Source organism: Pan troglodytes, chromosome 6 (genome assembly GCF_028858775.2).
Source record: "Pan troglodytes isolate AG18354 chromosome 6, NHGRI_mPanTro3-v2.0_pri, whole genome shotgun sequence".
Taxonomy (NCBI): domain Eukaryota; kingdom Metazoa; phylum Chordata; class Mammalia; order Primates; family Hominidae; genus Pan; species Pan troglodytes.
Genome location: NC_072404.2, coordinates 153985723 through 154009618, shown reverse-complemented (window position 1 = coordinate 154009618; position 23896 = coordinate 153985723). Strand labels below are relative to the sequence as shown.

The 23896-nt window shown below is 46.3% G+C and overlaps 1 protein-coding gene and 1 non-coding gene across 3 annotated transcripts in view; both read left to right on the top strand.

Moving 5' to 3' along the window:
- SVOPL (SVOP like) overlaps nucleotides 1–23896 on the top strand; it is an 86674-nt gene that overhangs the window by 46798 nt on the left and 15980 nt on the right. For both annotated transcript variants that reach the window (XM_016945514.4, XM_016945515.4), the window contains 5 exons: nucleotides 3412–3485; nucleotides 5181–5386; nucleotides 6083–6194; nucleotides 7493–7574; nucleotides 11931–12020. In XM_016945514.4, the coding sequence (XP_016801003.1) occupies nucleotides 3412–3485; nucleotides 5181–5386; nucleotides 6083–6194; nucleotides 7493–7574; nucleotides 11931–12020 (564 nt within the window). The remainder of the gene's footprint in view (nucleotides 1–3411; nucleotides 3486–5180; nucleotides 5387–6082; nucleotides 6195–7492; nucleotides 7575–11930; nucleotides 12021–23896) is intronic.
- On the top strand, nucleotides 8354–8482 carry LOC112209919 (small nucleolar RNA SNORA40). The gene has a single exon (XR_002944907.1). It is a non-coding gene; the product is annotated as a small nucleolar RNA SNORA40 (small nucleolar RNA).

The following is a 23896-nucleotide window of genomic DNA, read 5'->3' as shown; positions in this document are numbered from 1 at the left end:
GCCTCTACTCATGACAGAAAGTGAACAGGGAGCAGGCATGTTACATGGTGAGAGAAGGAGCGAGAGAGGTGCGAGGCTCTTTTAAACCAGCTGTCACATGAACTGGTAGAGTGAGAACTCACTCGTTACTGCAGGGAGGGCACCAAGCCCTTCATGAGGGATCCGCCCCCACGACCCAAACACCTCCCATAAGCCTCCACCCCCGACACTGGGGATCACATTTCAACATGAGACTTGGAGGGGACAAATATCCAAACTATATTAAGCAAGAAACCCAAACTTTCTTCCAAAGGATTCAGAATGATTCCATTATTCTAGTGTATTTTTTAAACATTGGAAATACACTCTCATGGGTTTGGAGTTCAGAAAGCTACTATAACAGCGTCAGCTCACTTCTTCCTTCCTACTGAGATACTGGCAATCACATCTTACCGAGCAAAGCCGGGTGGGAGGATGAACTAGTTGCTAGGCAACTATGATTAAAAGAAGAAAGCTATTATGGTTTATAGAGACTAGAACATAATCTTTAGGTGGCTGTAAAATTCTGATTGTCAATAGTGTAAACAGTAAAAACAGTTGCAAAAAGAAAAAGTCTTAACAGAGATAATTAACTCAAAACCACGGATAGCTGTAAGATTATAAGATAGCTGAGTGCAACCGTTTTTGGCATGTGCTTTGTGAATTGAATGCAGTAGTTGCAACTCCAGGACTGAGGAGCACTGAGGTCAGAAATAAGTTCTCTCTCCTCTTTCCTCCTCTTTTTTCCTCCCTCCCCCATCCTCCCTCCCCCATCCTCCCTCCACAACCCCCTATCTCCCATCTTCCCTGCACATTCTCCATCCTCTCTTTCCACCCTGGCTCCCCTGTCTGGCCTCCTCCCTCCACATCCTACTTCCTCTGCTTTTCCTCTCCTACCTCACCTCTCCCTCCACCTTCTCCATCCCCCATTCTTCACCTTCCCTCTTCATCCTTCTGTTCCCACTTCCTCCTCCTCCCCACTTTCCTTCTCAAGCCTTCAGCTTGCGGCCTCCATCCATCATGCCCATTAAGTGATCTTCTTCACAGTCATCTGTCTGTTTATTTTTTGAGATGGAGTCTTGCTCTTGTCACCCAGGCTGGAGTGCAGTGGCGTGATTCCGGTTCACTGCAACCTCCACCTCCCAGGTTCAAGCGAGTCTCCTGCCTCAGCCTCCAGAGCAGCTGGGATTACAGGTGCGTGCCATCACGCCTGGCTAAATGTTTTGTATTTTTAGTAGAGACGAGGTTTTACCACGTTGGCCAGGCTGGTCTCGAACCCCTGACCTCAGGTGATCCGCCAGCCTCAGCCTCCCAAAGTTCTGGGATCACAGGCATGAACCACCGTGTCTGGCCCTCCACAGACATCTCTTGAGCAAGGCCCAGAGCTACTGGCAGTAGACCCTGCCTTCATTCTGGTCACAGTCTTACAATCTGGTTAATGAAATGAGCATCGCATATGAAGGAATAAAAAACAGAGCCCAGATGCTTAGAACCAGGTGGGGTGTAGGGGTGTGTGTATGCGTGTGTGTGTGTGTCTGTGTGTGTGTGATATCAGAGCAGAAGGGACTGAGCCATGGCAGTCTGAGCCACTTCAGGGCGATAAATGGGACATAAATTGAACACTAAAAGGAGAGTGAGCCTGCCGGGCATGGTGGCACATGCCTGTAATCTAAGCACTTTGGGAGGCCAAGGCGGGTGGATCACTTGAAGTCAGGAGTTTGAGACCAGCCTGGGCAACATGGTAAAACCCCATCTCTACTAAAATTACAAAAATTAGCTGGACGATTTGATGTACACCTGTACTCCCAGCTACTCGGGAAGCCGAAGCACAAGAATTGCTTGAACCCAGGAGGCAGGGGTTGCAGTGAGCCAAGATCACGCCATTGCACTCTAGTGTGGGTGACAGAGCGAGACTCCTTCCCAAAAAAAAAAAAAAGCTTTGGGGAGGGGAGAGGACACTGCAGGCCCCAGGAGATGTGCACTGAGACCAGATGTAGGAATGTGCCGTGGGTCTTGGTCAGATTGGGAAGAATAGTGGAAGGATGGGGGGAGGTGGGGATGGTTAATGTGTACCAGAAAAAATAGAATAAGACTTACTATTTGATAGCAAAACAGTGGCTATAGTTAATAACTTACTCATACATTTTAGAATAATTTAAGGTGTGTAATTGGATTGTTCGTAACTTGAAGGATAGATGGTTGAGGGGATGGATACCCCATTTTCCATGATGTGCTTATTTCATGAGGTGTATCAAAACAGCTCATGTACCCCCATAAATAGACATACCTACTACATGCCCCACAAAAATTAAAAATTAACCATTGGAGCAAAAGACCTCTAAGTTCCCTTCAAACTCTAGCTTTCTTTGACAACAAAATCTAGGACACCCAGGACCACATTCCCAGTGTCTCTAGAAACAGCCTGTAATCCCAGGTCTATTTCTGAGAAAAGAGCTGTTGGTTTTCAATGGCGTGCCCTCATCTGAAGCATTCCCAGCTTTACATAAAAATCCATTTCTGTGCCATCATGTAACTCTTCCTTGCTTTTTTTTTTTTTTTTTTTCTTTTTTTGAGATGGAGTTTCACTCTCGTTGCCCAGGCTGCAGTGCAATGGTGTGATCTCGGCTCACCGCAACCTCCATCTCCTGGGTTCAAGTGATTCTCCTGCCTCAGCCTCCTGAGTAGCTGGGATTACAGGCATGCTCCACCATGTCCGGCTAATTTTTGTATTTTTGGTAGAGACGGGCTTTCGCCATGTTGGTCAGGCTGGTCTCAAGCTCCCGACCTCAGGTGATCCGCCCACCTCGGCCTCCCAAAGTGCTGGGATTACAGGCGTGAGCCCCCACACCCAGCCCATTCTTACTTGTTTTTATCCAAAGTTATTCAATAGGTACTATGGACAAGAACTTTTGCTAACTACACCCCTTAAGAGACAGAAAAAGAAATTAGGCATTCTCTCCTTTTTCAACTTTATGCCGTTGTTTTCTTAACAAGTCTCATACTCTTTTTTAATATAAGAGTTTTTGTTTTAATGTTAATTTTAGAAGAATCTCTCATCAGTTTCACAGTCACTTTTCATGTTTCCTCCCACCCTCCCCACCCCCGCGCCAGTGCTGGTGGGCAGAGGAAGAGCAAAAGGTTAGGATCTTAAGTTCAGTGAGCTTTGGAACTTGTCAATGATGAGAAAAAGCCAAAAGACAGATCTGGCTGAGACAAATGTGTTTAAAACAATTATCTCTGGGTTTGTGTCAGCTGTACTCATAGGAGCTGAGTGGTTATCCCAGGCCACCATGCTCCAATATGATTCTCATCTTCTATGATCGAAAACAGTGGAAACATCTCCGTTCATCCTTAATCTGCCGAGTATATTCTGTCTCCTTTTCATTACCCCAGGAAAAAAGAGGAAGATTTGCAGACCTATTGGATGCTAAATATTTACGGACCACATTACAGATCTGGGTCGTATGGTAAGAGTGTAATTATTTCAAAGCTAGTTTTAAATAGAGGCATTGGGAGGAAGCCTGTTTAAGTAAATCTATGTGAGTGCCACTGGGGAGAAAAACATAAGACTAACTCCAAATACTACAAAGACAAGCAATGTTTTGTCTTTCTACAAACACCACCACTACTAAATAAATAAGTAAATGGATACATAGACAGACAGAGGAAAATTCCCTAATTGTCTTCAACCAGTTCTTAAATTTTTCTTATGAGCATATGAGTTCACTTCCTAACTTTTGCAGCCTGGTCTTTTTCTCACCACATGACAGAAACTGGTCCTTTGAAGTCACCAATCATCAAGTCCAGTGGCATAGACTCTTGTGGTACCCTCTGTGATTCATTTCTCTGCAGCATGACCTTGAGTAAGCAAAGATTTTCTAAACAGGACTAAAACATGCTAACTATAAAGGAAAAGATTGATGAGTTTTAATACATTAAATTAGGAACTTAGGAACTGTGTCAAGATATCATGAAGAAGGCCGGGTACGGTGGCTCACGCCTATAATCCCAGCACTTTGAGCACTTTGGGAGGCCGAGACAGGCGGATCACCTGAGGTCAGGAGTTCGAGACCAGCCTGGCCAACATGGTGAAACCCTGTTTCCACTAAAAATACAAAAAAATTAGCTGGGCGTGGTGGTGGGTGCCTGTAATCCCAGCTACTTGGGAGGCTGAGGCAGGAGAATCTCTTGAACCCAGGAGGTGGAGGTTGCAGTGAGCCGAGATTGCACCACTGCACTCAAGCCTGGGTGACAGAATGAAACTGTCTCAAAAAAAAAAAAAAGAAATCATGAAGAGCCTGAAAGGTAAGCCATCCATGGGGAGAAGAAATTTGCCATGTATATTTCCAGCAAATTATATATACACACACACACACACACACACACACACATATATATATAAAACATGCTATATATTAGACGTATCATTTTTTCAACAGGAAAAAATAGACAACCCAGTTTTTTAAGTTTTTAAAAATTTTTGAAGTTTTTAAATTTATTTATTTTATTTTGCACTTGTAGAGATGGGTTTTGCTTTGTTCCCCAGGCTGGTCTCAAACTCCTGGCCTCAAGCAATCTTCCTGCCTTAGCCTCCCAAAGTGCTGGGATGACAGGCATGAGCCACCATGTTCGGCCAACAGCCCAATTTAGAAATAGGCAAGAGACTTGAACAGGCGCCTCACCAAAAACATATACCAGATAAACACATCAAAACATGCTCAACCTTAAAGTCACCAGAGAAATGCAAATTAAAACCCAACAAGATACCATTACAAACCCGCCAGTCCATGAGAATGGCTAAAATGAAAGACTGACAATACCAAGGGTTGAGAAGGAGGCAAAGTAACTGGAACTTTCATACACAGCTGACTGGAGTTCAAATTAGTACAGCCACTTTGAAAAACTGGAGGTATCTATTACAGCTGGAAATGTGTGTATACTATGGCCCGGCAATTCCGCTCCTGGGTTTACGCCCAACAGGCTTGTGTACATCTGTATGATGTGTTAGAGACACTTCCACGAATGCTCTGTGTGGCGTCTGAGCCTGGCTTTCTGCTCTCTTTGCTTTCCACATGCTACACGTTCCACTTGGTATCCCCTCCCCACTCATCCTTCAGGTCTGGTGTCAGCGTTTGCTAGTGACTTTCTTTTCTCTCTTCCAGGCTTGGAATCTCTTTTGCCTACTATGGGGTTATCCTGGCCAGTGCTGAGCTGCTGGAGCGGGACTTGGTCTGTGGTTCAAAGTCAGACTCTGAGGTGGTGGTGACTGGGGGGGACTCAGGGGAGAGCCAGAGCCCCTGCTACTGCCACATGTTTGCACCCTCTGACTATCGGACCATGATCATCAGCACCATCGGTGAAATTGCTCGTAAGTGTCCCTCTGCGTGTTGGGTCTCTCTGTCTTGGGTGGTCTATGTGCACTTGAGTCTTAGCTGAGAGAAGTGTGACCCTGTGACACCGCTCCTGCCTAGCAGAACTGAATAAGTTGCCAAGTAGTGCTGAAAAATCTCCAGTTTGGATTGGTGTTGGCAAGAGAGGTCTGGAGGAGTAGACCTTTGAAGTGCTGTATTCTATCAATTGTAAGGTGTTTTTTTCACCCTTACATTTTAACATCTCTGAAATTGGCATGTGGCTTACAATGGCTTGTTAGATAGCAATTGACAGCATTATTTCTATTTTAGTAGACATAAAATGATGGTACTTAAAAATCAATGGCTGAATGTTAAACTGAGCTGATGAAAAAAAATCAATGGCACCTTGAATTTGATGAAAACATATAAAACACTTAAAATACAGGCCTAGCAACTGGCAATCTACAATAGACCTGTATGATATAATAAGTATTCTGGGCACCAGTGCTTATCATTCCTGGACCCACGTGGGTAAAGTATATGTAAAAAGTCTTGAAATTGACGACAACGTGACTGGATTTTGGCTGGAATACTCGTGAGGTTTGGATGAAGTTGCTTCTTTCTGAAACGACAAGGATGAATCCATGCCAGTGTTGCAATATGCCACTTGCCTTCCAAGGTTCCAGAAATTATCTTTACTGTTTGCTTTCTAGTGAATCCTTTAAATATACTGGGCATCAATTTCCTGGGAAGACGGCTGAGCCTTTCTATTACCATGGGATGCACGGCTTTATTCTTCCTTCTCCTCAACATTTGCACTTCAAGGTATTTTCTGTTTAATTGCTTCAGATTTTGTGCAGTGGTTTCTAAATGGAGTCTCCTGACCCATGGTGTTCAGTAGTTTCAGGGACAAGTCACTTTCACCCAGGAGAGTAGAGAATGGGCTGCCTGCTTGACTAGAATTGTCTTGCCTGTTCCCTACTATCCCTGCTTCCCTCTTCCTACAGACCCCATCTTCCTCCAGCTATCACAGGATTATGGGTGCCAATGATGGTGTACTCACTTTACCTACCAAAATATTGAGGATCATTATGTAATGCTTCCTGGAGAATTGGGACTCTGGTTGTTTATTACATTATTTGAACCAGTGCCAAGAAAGTTTAGTAATACAGACAGTGTGCTTATTTGTGCCTTCTACTCATTTCACTCCTAAATTGCAGTCCTGGAGTGGCCTGAGCTCTGATATGTATCATTTGTTCTACAAGCTCTCTGCACTATTTTCCGGGGGATGGTAGCAGCAGGTGTGCTAATTTTTTTTTTTCTTTGAGACAGGTTCTCTCACCTTGTCACCCAGGCGGGAATGCAGTGGTGCGATCTCAGCTCACTGCAGCCTCTAACTCCCGGGCTCAAGCCATCCTCCTGCCTCAGCCTCTTGAATAGCTAGGACTACAGGCACACACCACCATGCTGGGCCAATTGAAAAAAAATTTGGTGACTCACACCAGTAATCCCAGAACTTTGGGAGGCTGAGGCAGGTGGATCATTTGAGCCCAGGAGTTCAAGATCAGCTTGGACAACATGGCAAAACCCCATCTCTACAACAAATACAAAAATTAGCTGAGTGTGGTTGTGGATGTCTATAGTCCCAGCTACCCAAGAGGCTGAGGTGGGAGGATCACTTGAGCCTGAGAGGCTGAGGCTGCAGTGAGCCATGATTGTGCCACTGCACCCAAGGCTGGGTAACAGAGCCAGACTCTGTCTTAAAAAAAAGTCTTACTATGTTGCTGAGGCTAGTCTTGAACTCCTGGCCTCAAGCGATCTAGCTGCCTCGGCCTCGCAAAGTGCAGGGATTACAGGTGTGAGCCACTGTGCCCAGCAGTTATGCTAATGTGAGGGGCCAGGGTGAATGGCAGCGTTGGGGAATGGAGAAGGCAGTGGGAGTAAGATTGGAAGGAGGTTTGCTTAAGGACCCCACAATCAGGCCAGCTGAGAAGCAGCACCTCCCTCGGGTTCTGAGTTATCTGTGATTGTGTCTCAGCATCCACAGTGCACTCGAAGCTGGGCCACGGGAGGTGGTCCTCCATGCTGCCTTTTATAATTTCTCTCCGCTTCCTGTTTTCTAGTGCCGGCCTGATTGGCTTCCTCTTCATGCTGAGGGCTCTGGTAGCTGCAAACTTCAACACCGTCTACATTTACACAGCTGAGGTGAGTTTTCATGCAAGGCTTGCTTACAAAGCGTGTGTACGGTGAGCTACTTAGGATGTCCATCCTAAGGTAATGCATGCCTGGTTTCTGTTGACTTTTGATGATTTTCTAAAAACAATCTGTTAAAAAGACACCAGAAGTTTATTTGATGTGAATTTCCCCTTCCCCACTCAGTGTATTGAAAGCCAATCTCTGGAAGATAGGATCTTTTTCCTTTCTTTAAATAGCATGCATGTAAAAAACACCTCCTTGCCCTAGCACTAGGCTTCCAGAAGTAATAGGTAGCAACATGTTGCTGTCAAATGTAGAATTTCCTTTCTCTCTTTTTGAAATTAGAATACACTTTTCACTTTTATTCTTTTGGAAGATCCCTTTCCTTCCATCTGTTATTTGCTGCATGTAGCTTAAATTGAAATATAATCTTGATTTATTCTTTATTAATTTATTGAATTAATACATCTATATGCAAGGTACTGCCTGAGGTAGCTGGAGTATTTCCTCATAAACCTCCCACTTTAAACAACTAATATTCCTAGAAATGAAACAATATTTGAATAGGGAACTTAACAGTATTTTAACTGGTTTTGTCATTCGTTGAGCTACAGGAAACAGTACTTTAGATACTGATAAAGCTGCCTTCAGGTTCATGGCAGGAAGTGGGGAAGTCTATTGCGATTAAAGATTTGGCATGTCAAAAACCATTAAACCCGCAGAGAAAAGTACTTTTTCTCCCACACAGAGATAAAAATAGAAAGCTATGAGATGTTTGAATTATACATAATACTTCATTTAGTTCCATTAACAAAATCTAAAGTTGATTTATAGGCAGGTACAAAAAAATCAATCCTCTTTTGCAATCCAGAACTCATTGTTCAGTATAAGTTTTGCTACAAATAAGAAGGGGTATTATGATGCCTGAGACACTTTAAAATGATTGGAGTATTGATAACCATAAAGGTTGGTTCCAGGCTGGGTGCAGTGGCTCATGCCTGCAATCCTTGAATTTGAGAGGCTGAGGTGGGAGAATCACTTGAAGCCAGGAGTTCAAGACCAGCCTGGCAAGGAAACCAAAACGCCATCTCCACAAAAATTAAAAATTAGCCAGGGATGGGGGCATGCACCTGTAATTGTAGCTACTTAGGAAGGGGAGGCTGAGGCAGGAGGATTGCTTGAGTGCAGGAGTTGGAGGCTGCAGTGAGTTCTGATGGCACCACTGCACTCCAGCCTGGGCAGCAAAGTAAGACCCTGTCTCTAAATTAAAAAAAAAAAAAAAAAGTTTGGTTCTAGGGCTATAGAATAGAGAATTTAAAAGCATAATATATGAGGAAAATCTCAGCTATCTCAATTTTGTATTCCAATTTCGTGTTGACTTGATATATCAAGATGACTTTTTGTTTTAAAGGCTTTTATCTTCAGAACATGATGTCTGGGGTTAAATGTATTGACATATTCCACAGGTCTGTACTGTTCTTGAGCTGTGATAGCTTAGGAATGAATATGATTTGAACTCATGCATATTTACAGATGGCATGAAATGGAGAACAAGGCAGATCCACCTACTCCAAAAATGACCCTAAAGTAAATTGGTTTAAGAAATTAGATCCCAAAGATTGCTGGTGAATTTTGAAGGCTTCATCAGTATATCCATATTAAAAGGAGATGAAAGAAGCCAAAATAAAAGAATTATGGGCTGACAGGACAACTGGATTAAGCATCAGTTCTATTAAAAAGGGCTAACTTGAAGATTTTTTGACAATAAATTTTACTCCAGCTCTGTAGGGGAACTAAGGTGAACTTGATGGACAGTGGAAGGAATTACAACATGAAATTCCTGGAATAAAAATTAATTGGCTGGGTGCAGTGGCTCACGCCTGTAATCCTAGCACTTTGGGAGGCCGCGGCAGGTGGATCCCTTGAGGTCAGGAGTTTGAGACCAGCCTGGCCAACATGGTGAAACCCTGTCTCTATTAAAAATGCAAAAATTATCCAGGCGTGGTGGCAGATGCCTGTAATCCCAGCTACTTGGGAGGCTGAGGCAGGAGAATCGTGTGAACCTGGGAGGCAAAGGTTGCGGCGAGTCGAAACCGAGCCACTGCACTGCAGCCCGGTGACAGAGAGACTCCGTCTCAAAAAGAAAAAAAAATTATTGACTTTAAATAATTTTGCATAGTTAAGAAAATAATTTTGCATAATTAAAAACAAAAACAAATCTAAAGTTATTTTGTAAATTTATAAACCAAAAAAATCTATGCGTAACATGGTGTACTTCTAGAACTGCATTTGGGAGGTACAGTCAAACATATTGTGGAATTTGCTCATTTTGAGGGTCATTTCTAAGTATTTTATTTTATTTTATTTTATTTTGTTTTGAGACAGAGTCTTGTTCTGTCGCCCAGGCTGGAGTGCAGTGGTGCGATCTCGGCTCACTGCAAGCTCCACCTCCCGGGTTCACGCCATTCTCCTGCCTCAGCCTCCTGAGTAGCTGGGACTACAGGTGCCCGCCACCACGCCCGGCTAATTTTTTGTATTTTTAGTAAAGATGGGGTTTTACCGTGTTAGCCAGGATGGTCTCAATCTTCTGACCTCATGATCCGCCTGCCTCGACCTCCCAAAGTGCTGGGATTACAGGCATGAGCCACCGTGCCCAGCCAGTATTTTATTTTTTATATTGTTTTTTAAAAGAGGTGTGTAACTAAAAATGATAGTTTTCTGTTATTCCATCTTCCAGATGACTCACAATGTGAAAAAAGACTTTATCAGTATTATAGCAAAGAAGCCATCACCTGAATTCATTATTTTCAGTCAGAGCAACCTCATTTTTCAGAAAATAATAAAGTTCCCCATAAAGATATTCCACCCCCAGACCTTCTCCTGTAAATATAGCAGTGTCCTGTGAGGCGGAAAGCATCTTGCTTTTTGCATTTGACAGATGGTGGCAAAGATGTGGGCAACTAAAGGGGGCTATATGCTTTGCCTTAGAGAGTTGATAAAACTGTTTTGCCAGTATTTTATAGCACTAAGAAAATGTTCCAACATTTTGAGAAACCATTCTTTCCTAGAAAGTATTCTCCCTACAATTCTATTTATTCAGGAAGACTTGCTGACTTATTAAACTTCTAGTTCCTTTAAGAATTCTGAATCAATGAAAAACCAATTAATTAGATTTTACTATAAATATCAAAAAGTTGCAGCAAGAAAGTAGAATATGGCTGGGCATGGTGGCTCATATCTGTAATCCCAGCACTTTGGGAGGCTGAGGCAGGAAGATCACCTGAGCCCAGGAGTTTGATACCAGTCTGGTCAACATAGCGAGGTCTTGTTTCTGTAAAATAAAAATAAAAATTTAATAAAATGTTAAAAAGGGCTGGGCATGGTGGCTCACGCCTGTAATCCCCACACTTTGGGAGGCTGAGGCAGGCAGATCACCTGAGGTCAGGAGTTCGAGACCAACCCGGCCAACTTGGAGCGACCCCCCACCCCCCGCCGCTGCCTCCACTAAAAATACAAAAATTAGCCAGGCATGGTGGTGCATGCCTGTAATCCCAGCTACTTGGGAGGCTGAGGCAGGTGAATCGGTTGAACCCAGAAGGTGGATGATGCAGTGAGCCAAAATTGCACCATTGTGCTCCAGCCTGGGCGAAAGAGTGAGACTCTGTCGATAGATAGATAGATAGATAGATAGATAGATAGATAGATAGATAGATAGATAGAATATGCTGTTAAGATTCTGCAACAGCAAAGAGGCTAGGGAATTTAACAAGAACACAGGGGCCAGGTATGGTGGCTCATGCCTCTAATCCCAGCACTTTGGGAGGTTGAGGTGGGTGGATTGCTTGAGGCCAGATGTTCAAGACCAGCATGGCCAACATAGTAAGATCCCATCCCTAATTTTAGAAAAGAAGTAAAAATAAGAACACAGGGAATGGTGTGGCAAGTACCTGGCCCTCTAGTTAGTTCTCTTAGCTGTATTTGTATTGAAGACTTCATCAGATCTCTGGGGAGTATTTTCTTCCCGTTCAGTAGAATCACTTTTATATATTTATAGTTCTGAAGTGGCACTCTTCTCTCTGATTCCAGAGCTTGTCTTTCTAAAATTATATTTGGAATCTTCAGTGAAGCACATTTTTGGAATTTGCTCATTTAAAGGATAATTTTGAAGTGTTTATTTTTCGCTGATATTGTCCCAAAAATTCAAAGTTGTGTACCTGAGAAAATCAACACCTTCTATTCCATATTCTGTAACTGTGTTTGGTGCTCTATGCATTCCAAAACCTGACCTGGGGAGGAAGGGGAAGAGGAGGGCTCGGGGAAGGACGGACATTATCTGACTGGTACTTTCTGTGCCTCTCCCTGCAGGTCTACCCCACCACGATGCGCGCTTTGGGGATGGGAACCAGCGGCTCCCTGTGTCGCATTGGTGCAATGGTGGCACCATTTATATCCCAGGTACAGCCGAGGACCCTGCAGGGAGAGAGAGAATCTGAGAGAGGGGGAAAGAGGAACCCAGGGACCTTCAGATTAAAGGCAGAACGGAGGATTTCTGTTGACTTCATGAGTTTTCTGGAGGTGCCGTTTCCCTGCTGTTTGGTGGATTTAGGTAGAGAGAGAGGCTAAATCTGCTACCAGGCTTTCAGCCTTCCAGTCAGTAGTAGGCATTGCATTGCATTCAGGGTTTGCTCCATTTTAAAATGGGTATTACTGGGGGAAGATGGAAAACAATGGTCAACACGAGAAGCTTGGGCAGTTGAATGACAGTGGGCACTAACCCTGAGTTAGAATTGTTGTCTGGTCAGTTGTCCAGGTGGTAACTGTAAAACAGAGCCCGAGAGTAAGGGCAGGTTCAGCTGAGGGGCAGGGAGGTGGTGTGGGGCACAGGTGAGCCAGGCTTAGGCCTGGGATAAAATCCAGGGTGACTTGGAGCCGTGGATGGAGCCTTGTTTCAGGAGAAACAACAGAGGCAGGTATGGCGACCCTGGGGGTTGTGGTTCCTCAGAGGGCTATGGAGCTTGCTGTTTTGCACTTGTCAGTCTTTTTTTTTTTTTTGCTGTTTGCACTTGTCAGTCTTTTTTTTTTTTTTTTTTTGGCTGCAAAGAAACAGAAATCCAGGCTGGGGTGCGGTAGCTCACGCCTATAATCTCAGCACTTTGGGAGGCTGAGGTGGGTGGATCACCTGAGGCAAGGAGTTTGAAACCAGGCTGGGCAGCATGGTGAAACCCCATCTCTACTAAAAATACAAAAATGAGCTGGGCATGGTGGTGCTCTCCTGTAGTCCCAGCTACTCAGGAGGCTGAGGCACGAGAATCACTCGAACCCGGGAGGCAGAGGTTGCAGTAAGCCGAGATCGCGTCACTGCACTCTAGGCTGGGCGAGAGTGAGACTCTATCTCAAAAAAAAAAAACAGAAATCCACATGACCTGGCTGTAGCAAAAAAAGGCAGGAATGAGGCCGAGCCCAGTCTGGGAGTGGGGGCACTGACAGGGGCCCAGGCTCTGTCCTTTTTCTCTGTCTGGTGCCTGTGGTCACTCATTTCCACCTGAGCATGCAGGCTTTCCTCCTCCCTGAGAAGCAGGGTGCTGTGCTTGCCTGTGCATGTGGCAGCTCCACAAATCCCGAACACAAACCCTTCGTTCTGGCCTCTGGAAGACACTGATTAGTTCTCTCTGAATCCCGAGATAGAGACCCCCATTGGTCCGGTTGTCCATGCTTGAGCTAACTCAGTTGTGGCCCACAGTCAGGGTTATACATAAGTGCAGCTGGCAGAGGTGAAATTACAGACAGCGGGAGTTGGGATGGGCTGAGCAGACTTTATCGTATATTTCCTACAATTTAACACAGGGATTTTGCTATCACGAATTTTTTAAAACTCTCTTGGGAATGTTTTCCCCACCTGTCTTTTTCACTTTTTCTTTTTTTTTTAACATCTGAGAAACCAAGCTAATCCCCACCTGTCTTAAAGAAAAATGGGGATGCCTTTTGTCTGGTGCTTTTGCTTTTCAAAATTCCTTAATACTTATTTCATCATTTTCAGAAAAGAACCTAGAGATGAAAAAAGTTGTCATTTTTTTTTCTTTTTCCAGAGACAGGGTCTCGCTCTGTTGCCCAGGCTGGGGTACAGTCATGGCTCACTGCAGCCTCAATCCCCCCAGGTTCAAGGGATCCTCCCACCTGAGCCTCCCCAGTAGCTGGGACTACAGGCATGCACCACCATGCCTGACTATTTATTTATTTATTTTTAGAGATGGAGTCTCACTATGTTGCTCAGGCTGGCCTCCAACTTCTGGGTTTAGGCCATCCTCCTGCCTTGTCCTTCCAAAGTGTTGGGATTACAGGTGTGAACCACTGCACCCTGCCCGTAGTAAAACATTAACCCTATTTCTGGATGACTGAACTGAGGCATAGTTCATTTTCCAAGCTTTCATTAGGAATTGAGTTCTCGACCACCTGGAACATTCTCCCTGGGCATTTGTGGGTATTTATCCCGGAGGCTACGCTGCTGTTGGTGGGTTTGTGGTTTAGGAAAGAACCCAGCTGGGACCAGGTCTCCTGGGGCCGTAAGGCCCTGCTCTGTTTAGCATCCTGTAGCCCACCTGGATTCTTAACTCTTTGTGATTCTCAGTTATCTTTTTCTGCTACCCTCCCTTCATTTATTTTCATTTTCATTTTCTTTTTCTTTTCTTTTCCTATCTTCCTTTTCTCTTTCCTTCCTTCCTTCTTTTTCTTTTTTCTTTCTTTCCTTTTCTTTTTCCTTCCTTCCTCTCTCTCTCGTGCGCATGCACGCATGCTCTCATTCTCTCTCGCTCTTGCGTGCTCTCTCTCTCTCTCTGTCTCGCTCTGTCACCCAGGCTGGAGTGCAGTGGTATGATCTTGGTTCACTGCAACCTCCGCCTCCTGGGTTCAAGCAATTCTCCTGTCTTAGCCTCCCGAATAGCTGGAATTACAGGCACCCACCACCGCTCTTGGCTGATTTTTTGTATTTTTAGTAGAGACGGGGTTTCACGATGTTGGCCAGGCTGGTCTCAAACTCCTGACCTCAGGTGATCGGCCCGCCTCGGCCTCCCAAAGTGCTGGGATTGCAGGTGTGAGCCACCGTGCCCAGCCTGCTACCCTCCTTTCTAAAGTGGAGATAAAGAATAGCACCTACTACAGAGTTTTGCTCTAAGGATGAAATGAGATGAATAAATGTAAAGCAATTAACCCAATGTTTGACATACAGTAAGCACTCGGTAAATGTGAGCTAATATGATCATGATGATCAATAACGGTCAAGGTGAAACGCTATTCCAATGGATACTTCTCAATAATTTAACTTTGGAGTATTGTTGTATCAATTTCTGTGCAATCGAGATGCTCTGCTTTCCTTAACAGGTTTAGATTGGGGAGGTTTCGAATCTTGGAAGCTTTGTGCCAGCTCCTAGGATATTTGCCTCGGTTTAGGGTGGTGTGAGCTGCTCCAAGTAGACAGTAGGGTTTGGTGTCACTTTCATGAACTAATTAGTCACTTCCCTGAAAGGTAGTTCTCAAACTTTAGTGCTTCTCAGAATTACTAGGGTAACTTGATCACAGATCCTTGGATTCCACTCACAGATGCCGATTGTGTAGATGGGATCAGTTACCTACTTTCCTCCCCACCTCCACCTTAAAGATAAGGTCTCACTGTGTCACCCAGGCTGGAGTGCAGTGGCATGATCAGGGCTCACTACAGCCTCAACTTCCTGGGCTCAAGTAATCCTCCCACCTCAGCCCCACAAGTAGCTGGGACTACAGGCATGTGCCACCATGCCTGGCTAATTTTTTTGAATTTTAGTAGAGACGAGGTCTCACTGTGTTGCTCAGCCTGGCCTTCCAAGATCCTCCCACCTTGGCCTTTCAAAGTGCTGGGATTACAGGTGTGAGCCACGGAGCCTGGCCTCAGTTACTTATATTTTTAAGTATCCCCAGCAAATCTGATGCAGCTGATGGCGGGCCACCCTCTGGGGAGGCACAGCTATCAATAGGGAGGACTGGGAGATGAGTTCTTCCTTGCACTTAATTCTTCCTCTTGTTCTTCCACTTTTTCTTTTTCCTTCTTCTTGCTCCTCCTTCTTGTTTTTTTGCCTAAAACATGCTGTTAAACCAGTTAAACTAAACATTTTAATCAGTAATATGTTTATACATCCTAATGACTATAAGCTTAATACAAAGGTCTCTTTTAAAATGAATGTTTCAGGCTGGGCACAGTAACTCACACCTGTAATCCCAGCACTTTGGGAGGCCAAGGTGGGCAGATCACATGAGGCCAGGAGTTAGAGACCAGCCTGGCCAACACGGTGAAACCTCGTCTCTACTAAAAATATAAGAATTAGGCCGGGCGTGGTGGGGGGTGCCTGTAATCCCAGATAGTTGGGAGGCTGAGGCATAAGAATCGCTTGAACCTGGGAGATGGAGGTTGCACTGAGCCAAGATTGTGCCACTGCACTGCAGCCTGGATGACAAAGCGAGACTCTGTCTCAGAATAAATAAATAAATTAATTAATTGAATGTTCCAGCCAGGCATGATGGCTGGAGTGTGAGCCTCCTCAGTCCCAGCTACTCAGGAGGCTGAATGTGAGACTTGGTTGAGCCTGGGAGTTCGAGGCTGTGATGAGCTATGTTTGCACCACTGCACTCTAGCCTGGACAACAGAGTAAGACTCTGTCATAAATAAACAAATTAATTAATAATAATTCACCCACTGAAAAACTTTAAATAAGAACATTTTAAGATATTTAGTTGTTAGAAACTAATGATAGTAAAAAATAATAGTAGTCATGAGTATGTAGTCCAAGAAAACAATAAAGGAAAATTTTGCAACAAAAGTATTAAAGATTCAGGGCCAGGTGTGGTGGCTCATGTCTGTTATCCCAGCACTTTGGGCGGCTGAGGCTGGTGGATTACCTGAGGTCAGGAGCTCGAGACCAGCCTGACCAACATGGAGAAACCCTGTCTGTACTAAAAATATAAAATTAGCTGGGTTTGGTGATGCGCGCCTGTAATCCCAGCTATTCGGGAGGCTGAGGCAGGAGAATTGCTTGAACCTGGGAGGCGGAGTTTGTGGTGAGTCAAGATCATGCCATTGCACTCCAGCCTGGTCAACAAGAGCAAAACTCCATCTCAAAAAAAAAAAAAGTATTAAAGATTCACTGAAATACAGAAGGGACCAGTGCAAGGCCTCTGCCAATAGGTCAAGGGCTGCCTCCGCATTTATTCTGGGAAACTTCAAGAGATCAGTCACTTTAGCCCTAGCTAGGTGTCTTAGTTCAGGCTGCTATAGCATGTACCACAGACTCTGGGTGGCTTATAAACACAGAAACTTATTTCTCATAGTTCTGGAGGCTTGAAGTTCAAGATCGGGCACCCACATGTTTGGGTTCTAGTGAGGGCTCTCTTCTCGGCTTGGAGACAGCTACCTTCTTGTGTCCTCACATCCAGAAAGAGGGGAAAGAGTTTTTTCTGGTCTCTTTTATTTTTATTTTATTTAAAAATTTTTTTCCTTTCTTAAGCTGGGTCTAGTGAGGGCTCTCTTCTAGGCTTGGAGACAGCTACCTTCTTGTGTCCTCACATCCAGAAAGAGGGGAAAGAGTTTTTTCTGGTCTTTTATTTTTATTTTTAAAAAATTTTTCCTTTCTTAAACTGGGTGGTACATCTGTGATCTTTTTTTTCCTCCCCCAGACGGAGTCTCACTCTGTCGTCCAGGCTGGAGTGCAGTGGCGTGATGTCGGCTCACTGCAACCTCCGCCTCCCAGGTTCAAACAGTTCTCCTGCCTCAGCCTTCCAAGTAGCTGAGACTACAGGCGCCTGCCACCATGCCTAGCTAATTTTTGTATTTTTAGTAGAGATAGGATTTTACCATGTTGGCCAGGCTGGTCTCAAACTTTTTTTTTTTTTTTTTTTTGGAGACGGAGTCTCGCTCTGTCACCCAGGCAGGATGGAGTGCAGTGGCACGATCTTGGCTCACTGCAAGTTCTGCCTCCTGATTCACGCCATTCTCCTGCCTCAGCCTCCCGAGTAGCTGGGACTACAGGCGCCCGCCACCACGCCCAGCTAATTTTTTGTATTTTTAGTAGAGACCGGGTTTCACTGTGTTAGCCAGGATGGTCTTGATCTCCTGACTTCATGATCTGCCCATCTCGGCCTCCCAAAGTGCTGGGATTACAGGCGTGAGCCATCGTGCCCAGCCTTGTGATCTCTTTTTTTAAGGACACTAATTCCATTCATGAGTGCTCCACCATCATGACCTGATCATCCCCAAAGGCCCCACATCCAACTGTGATACCATCATATTGAGGATTCCACCTATGAATTTTGGAGGGACAAAAGCACCCAGTCCATAACACCAGGCATTCCTTGGTTCAGTGACGTGTGAACTGCTGGAACCTACTATGGACGTTAAAGTCCTTTCAGCATATCCATGGCTTTGGGATTTACCCTAGGCTTGCGGCACAGGCCCTGACAGCCTCATGGTGTGCGGCTGTGATTTGGGTAATGCAACCAAGACCTCTGCCTGTGGCCAGACTTCACATGGTGTTTTCATCAAATGAGATGGTCCAGCATCCAAAAAAAGCATTGAAAAGCATTTAAAATCTCTATAAAATCTCCTCAAAGAGATGTCAGTGGAAAAGCCCATTTGTGACTCGAGCAAAACTTTTGTTTTGTTTTGTTTTGTTTTTGTTTGTTTTATTTTGTTTCTTTTTTTAAATTTATTTATTTTTATTGATCATTCTTGGGTGTTTCTCACAGATGGGGATTTGGCAGGGTCATAGGACAATAGTGGAGGGAGGGTCAGCAGATAAACAAGTGAACAAAGGTCTCTGGTTTTCCTATGCAGAGGACCCTGTGGCCTTCCGTAGTGTTTGTGTCCCTGGGTACTTGAGATTAGGGAGTGGTGATGACTCTTAACGAGCATGCTGCCTTCAAGCATCTGTTTAACAAAGCACATCTTGCACCGCCCTTAATCCATTTAACCCTGAGTGGACACAGCACATGTTTCAGAGAGCACAGAGTTGGGGGTAAGGTCACCGATCAACAGGATCACAAGGCAGAAGAATTTTTCCTAGTACAGAACAAAATGAAAAGTCTCCCGTGTCTACCTCCCTCTACACAGACATGGCAACCATCCGATCTCTCAATCCCTTCCCCGCCTTTCCCCCGCTTCTATTCCACAAAACCGCCATTGTCATCATGGCCCATTCCCAATGAGCTGCGGGGTACACCTCCCAGACGGGGCGGTGGCCGGGCAGAGGGGCTCCTCACTTCCCAGTAGGGGCGGCCAGGCAGAGGCGCCCCTCACCTCCCGGACGGGTCGGCTGGCCGGGCGGGGGGCTGATCCCCCCACCTCCCTCCCGGACAGGGCGGCTGGCCAGGCGGGGGGCTGACCCCCCCACCTCCCTCCCGGATGGGGCGGCTGGCCGGGCGGGGGGCTGACCCCCCTACCTCCTTCCCGGACCGGGCGGCTGGCCGGGCAGAGGGGCTCCTCACTTCCCAGTAGGGGCGGCCGGGCAGAGGCGCCCCTCACCTCCCGGACGGGGCGGCCGGCCGGGCGGGGGACTGACCCCCCCACCTCCCTCCCGGTCGGGGCGGCTGGCCGGGCGGGGGGCTGACCCCCCCACCTCCCTCCCGGACGGGGCGACTGGCCGGGCGGGGGGCTGACTCCCCCACCTCCCTCCCAGATGGGGCGGCTGGCCAGGCGGGGGGCTGACCCCCCCACCTCCCTCCCAGACGGGGTGGCTGGCCGGGCGGGGGGCTGACCCCCCCCACCTCCTTCCCGGACGGGGTGGCTGGCTGGGCAGAGGGGCTCCTCACTTCCCAGTAGGGGCAGCCAGGCAGAGGCGCCCCTCACCTCCCAGACGGGGCGGCTGGCCGGGCAGGGGGCTGACCCCCCCCACCTCCCTCCCGGACGGGGCGGCTGGCCTGGTGGGGGCTGACCCCCACCTCCCTCCTGGATGGGGTGGCTGCCGGGCAGAGACGCTCCTCACTTCCCAGACGGGGTGGCTGCCGGGCGGAGGGGCTCCTCACTTCTCATATGGGGTGGTTGCCAGGCGGAGGGTCTCCTCACTTCTCAGACGGGGCGGCTGGGCAGAGACGCTCCTCACCTCCCAGACGGGGTCGCGGCCGGGTAGAGGCGCTCCTCACTTCCCAGACGGGGCGGCGGGGCAGAGGCGCTCCCCACATCTCAGACGATGGGTGGCTGGGCAGAGACGCTCCTCACTTCCTAGATGGGATGGTGGCCGGGAAGAGGCGCGCCTCACTTCCTAGATGGGATGGCGGCCGGGCAGAGACGCTCCTCACTTTCCAGACTGGGTAGCCAGGCAGAGGGGCTCCTCACGTCCCAGATGATGGGCGGCCAGGCAGAGACGCTCCTCACTTCCCAGACGGGGTGGCGGCCCGGCAGAGGCTGCAATCTCGGCACTTTGGGAGGCCAAGGCAGGCGGCATGCTTCGCCGGGTGGTCAGAGCTATTCGCCCATAGTCCGTAGCCCAGAGCCGGGGCTGCTCGGCTCTCCGTCCCGGGGGGCCGGGGCCGGGCTGGAGGCGTGCGAGCCTCTCATCGCTGCCTCCCAGCGCAGCCACCCGAGCCGCCGCCGCCGCCGCCGCCTCCCTCCATGGCTCAGCAAAACTTTTAAACAGCCTCTTTGCCTGACTCACTTCCGTTGTCGTCAGTCGCATAGCTGTCATCCCCAAATCTCCAGCCTCGTCCCTTCAACCTTATCACCCCTTTGAAGTTCAAATGCCAGCCGGGCGTGGTGGTCCACACCTGTAATCCTAACACTTTGGGAGGCTGAGGTGGGTGGATCATTTGAGGTCAGGAGTTCAAGACCAGCCTGGCCAATATGGTGAAACCCCATCTCTACTAAAAATACAAAAATTAGCCAGGTATGGTGGCACACGTCTGCAATCCCAGCTACTCAGGAGGTTGAGGCGGGAGAATCACTTGAACCCAGGAGGTGGAGGTTGCAGTGAGCTGAGATCGTGCCATTGCACTCCAGCCTGGGCAACAGAGTGACACTCTGTCTCAAAAAAAAAAAAAAAAAAAAAAAAAAAAAAGTTGAAATGCTGCCAAAATTCAGCGGAACTAGCCTCGTACAAACTCCGATATATTTGCTTGTCTTCTCTGCTTTTTCTAGCTGAAATCATTCAGCCTTTCAGGTTTCAGAAGAGAGCAAAGTAGGCAAACAGAGACTCTGTTAGGAGGAAGGAGAATTCCTTAATTCAGGGTCCTATTTTGGTGACCATTCAATAAGTTCTTTCTGGAGTAATTCTCTACAAGTTTTAGAGGACTTCTTATGTAGTTTGGCAGTTAGAGCACCAAAAGAGACTCAATTAGCTGCAGTCTATTTGTTAGCATAGAATCAAGAATTATTTTATCCCAACTGAATGTTCAAAACATTTATTGAACTTGTCCTCTGTGCCTGCCATTGTTCTAGTTCTATTTATTTGCAGTAATCAATAAGCCAGATGAGGTGCCAGTGGTGTGCTGGAGCTGGCCTGGACTCGCTTTTGAAAGCCGATGGTTAAATTTTCAGGAAAAATCGCCAACTGGTTAATGTCACATTGTTTGAAATTAGTCATGGTGCTAGTGTGTACACTGTGGAAATTGACAAATGATGTAAGTCAGGGCCTTGGGTTTTTTGAGAACCTGTTGTTGAACATTTGACAGCACACCACCACAAGGTTCCTGCCCTCAAGAGACTTACATTCAAGTTGGGTACTTTATCAGTATGCAATTAATGTAAAATAATTCCAGATTGTGATTAGTGCTTTGGAGGTACTATGGTAATGAGTAAAAGGGGTGACAGGCTTTTTTAGGCAGTCCTCTCTGGGAAGGTGATACTGAAGTTGAGATCTGAAGTATGAGAAGTTGAATGCTGTGTAAAGGGAAACAGCATTTCAAGTAGAATGACTGCTGGTTTGAGGGCCTCGAGGTGGGACAGACATCAGTGTGTTCCAGGAGTAGGAAATAGCCATGGTGAGCCAAATGGAGAGAAGTGCAGGGGCAGAATGTGCCTTCCAGGCATATTAAGGACTTTAGATTTTTACCTTAGGAGCAGTGGGGAAAACTTTAAGGGTTTTAAGCAGGTGAGGGATATGATCAGTTTTGTTTTTTAAAAAGATCACTCTGGCCTGTCACGGTGGCTCATGCCTGTAATCTCAGCACTTTGGGAGGCCGAGGCGAGTGGATCACCTGAAGTCAGGAGTTTGAGACGAGCCTGGCCAACATGGTGAAACCCCATCTCTACTAAAAATACAAAAATTAGCCAGGCGTGGTGGCACGCGTCTGTAGCCCCAGCTAGTTGGGAGGCTGAGGCAGGAGAATCGCTGGAACCCTGGGGACGGAGGTGGCAGTGAGCCAGGATTGTGCCGCTGCACTCCAGCCTGGCTGACAGAGTGAGACTCTGTCTCAAAAAAATAAAAAGATAATAAAAAGATCACTCTGGTTGCTTGCAGAGAGTAAACTGGAGGAGGGAAAGGGTAGAGCAAGCTTATAAGACAACTCTCAGTTCACATTGCCATGTATTATTGCCATGAAAGAGGAGATTTCAGAATTCTGGAAAACCCTTTCTGTTATACTATAAAGATATAGGAAAAGATGGTAAACCTGACTGCGTAAAAAATTTACATTTCTGGCCAGGCGCGGTGGCTCATGCCTGTAATCCCAGCACTTTAGGAGGCCAAGGCTGATTGATCATCTGAGGTCAGGAGTTCGAGACCAGCCTGGCCAACATGGTGAAAACCAGTTTCTACTAAAAATACAATATTAGCTGGGCATGGTGGCAGGCACCTGTAATCCCAGCTACTCAGGAGGCTGAGGCAGGAGAATCCCTTAGAACCTGGGAGGCGGAGGTGCAGTGAGCTGAGATCACGCCACTATACTCCAGCCTGGGCGATAGAGCGAGACTTTCTCTCTCTCACCAAAAAAAAAAAAAAAAAAAAAAAATTAAGTCTGGCTTGGATAAGGATAAAAGATAAAGTCTTATCTTTCAAGGGTCACAAAAAAAACCCTAATTTAATGGTTACAGCTGAAAGATGATCTTTTTGTCCTATATAAATGCCTGATGTTCTCTTGAAGCATGGGGAAAAAAAGTCCGCTCAAGATGACAGAGAACTTCACAAGTTAATGGGAATCAAATTACATCCATTTAATTTTTTCAGAAGTGATTTCCAATAAGCCGTGAACTTATTGAGAAACTGTACGTTGTCAAAGATCAACAGAGCTAGGCACTAGTTAAAGGGGTGAGGATTGTTTGGTTTTTGTTTTGTTTTGTTTTGTTTTGGGGTTGGGGGTTTTTGAGACAGAGTCTTGCTCTGTCGCCTAGGCTGGAGTGCAATGGTGCGATCTCAGCCCACTACAACCTCTGCCTCCTGGGTTGAAGCAATTCTCATGCCTCAGCGTCCCGAGTAGCTAGGACTACAGGCGCACACTGCCATGCCCTGCTAATTTTTTATTTTTAGTAGAGACGAGGTTTTGCCATGTTGGCGAGGCTGGTCTAAAACTCCTAACCTCAAGTGATCTGTCCACCTTGGCTTCCGAAAAGTGCTGGGATTACAGGCGTGAGCCACTGCGCCCGGCCAAGGTTTTAATCAGTAATAACTATTGCAAAAGAGAAGAGTCCACGGTGAACTGAACTCAGCCTCCATTTGTACAGAGGTGACTGGGTGTTTCAAAGGGAGAATGGCAGCGGTCTTAGGAGGGTGGCAGGGGCTTGAGCACAGTCAGTGAAGTGAAACATTACAAATACCTGTAAGTGGGTGTCCGTCTGTGTAAATCCCACCTGGATTTGCTAAGTGGCGCTCTTTAAAGTTAGGCTCTGTCAAGGCTGGGAACCTGGGGCCCTATCTTCAGATGTCAGCTAGAACAAATAGATTCTTGGGCAGCCTTGAGTTTTCTCAGGGAGGCCCTTCAAGGGTGGCTGCAGCCTCATAAGGGTGTGTCCTTGAGCTCTTAGAAACTACGTTAGTGTTTAAGTGTCAGGGCAAGGTCAAGGCCTAGTGGAGAAGAGGGCTCATAGGAGCTGGGCTAGGGTTTGGTCAAGGAGAGGATCTTAGCCTCTAATTTATAAATATGTTTGTGTGTGCTGTATTTTGAGTGATTTAAGAGTTTTCCCAAGGGCAATTTTGACCACGTGATTTTTTTTCTTCCATCCTGAAAACACAAAAACCTACAAAGTAGAATTGAAACTTTACTAATATCTCACCATTTAATGATAACAAAGATAAACATTTTAATGAGGCTTTTAAAATATATTTTTCTATGTGTGTGTGTATAAATATGCATATACATTGTTAGTGATGTAGGTGCAAATAAAAAAA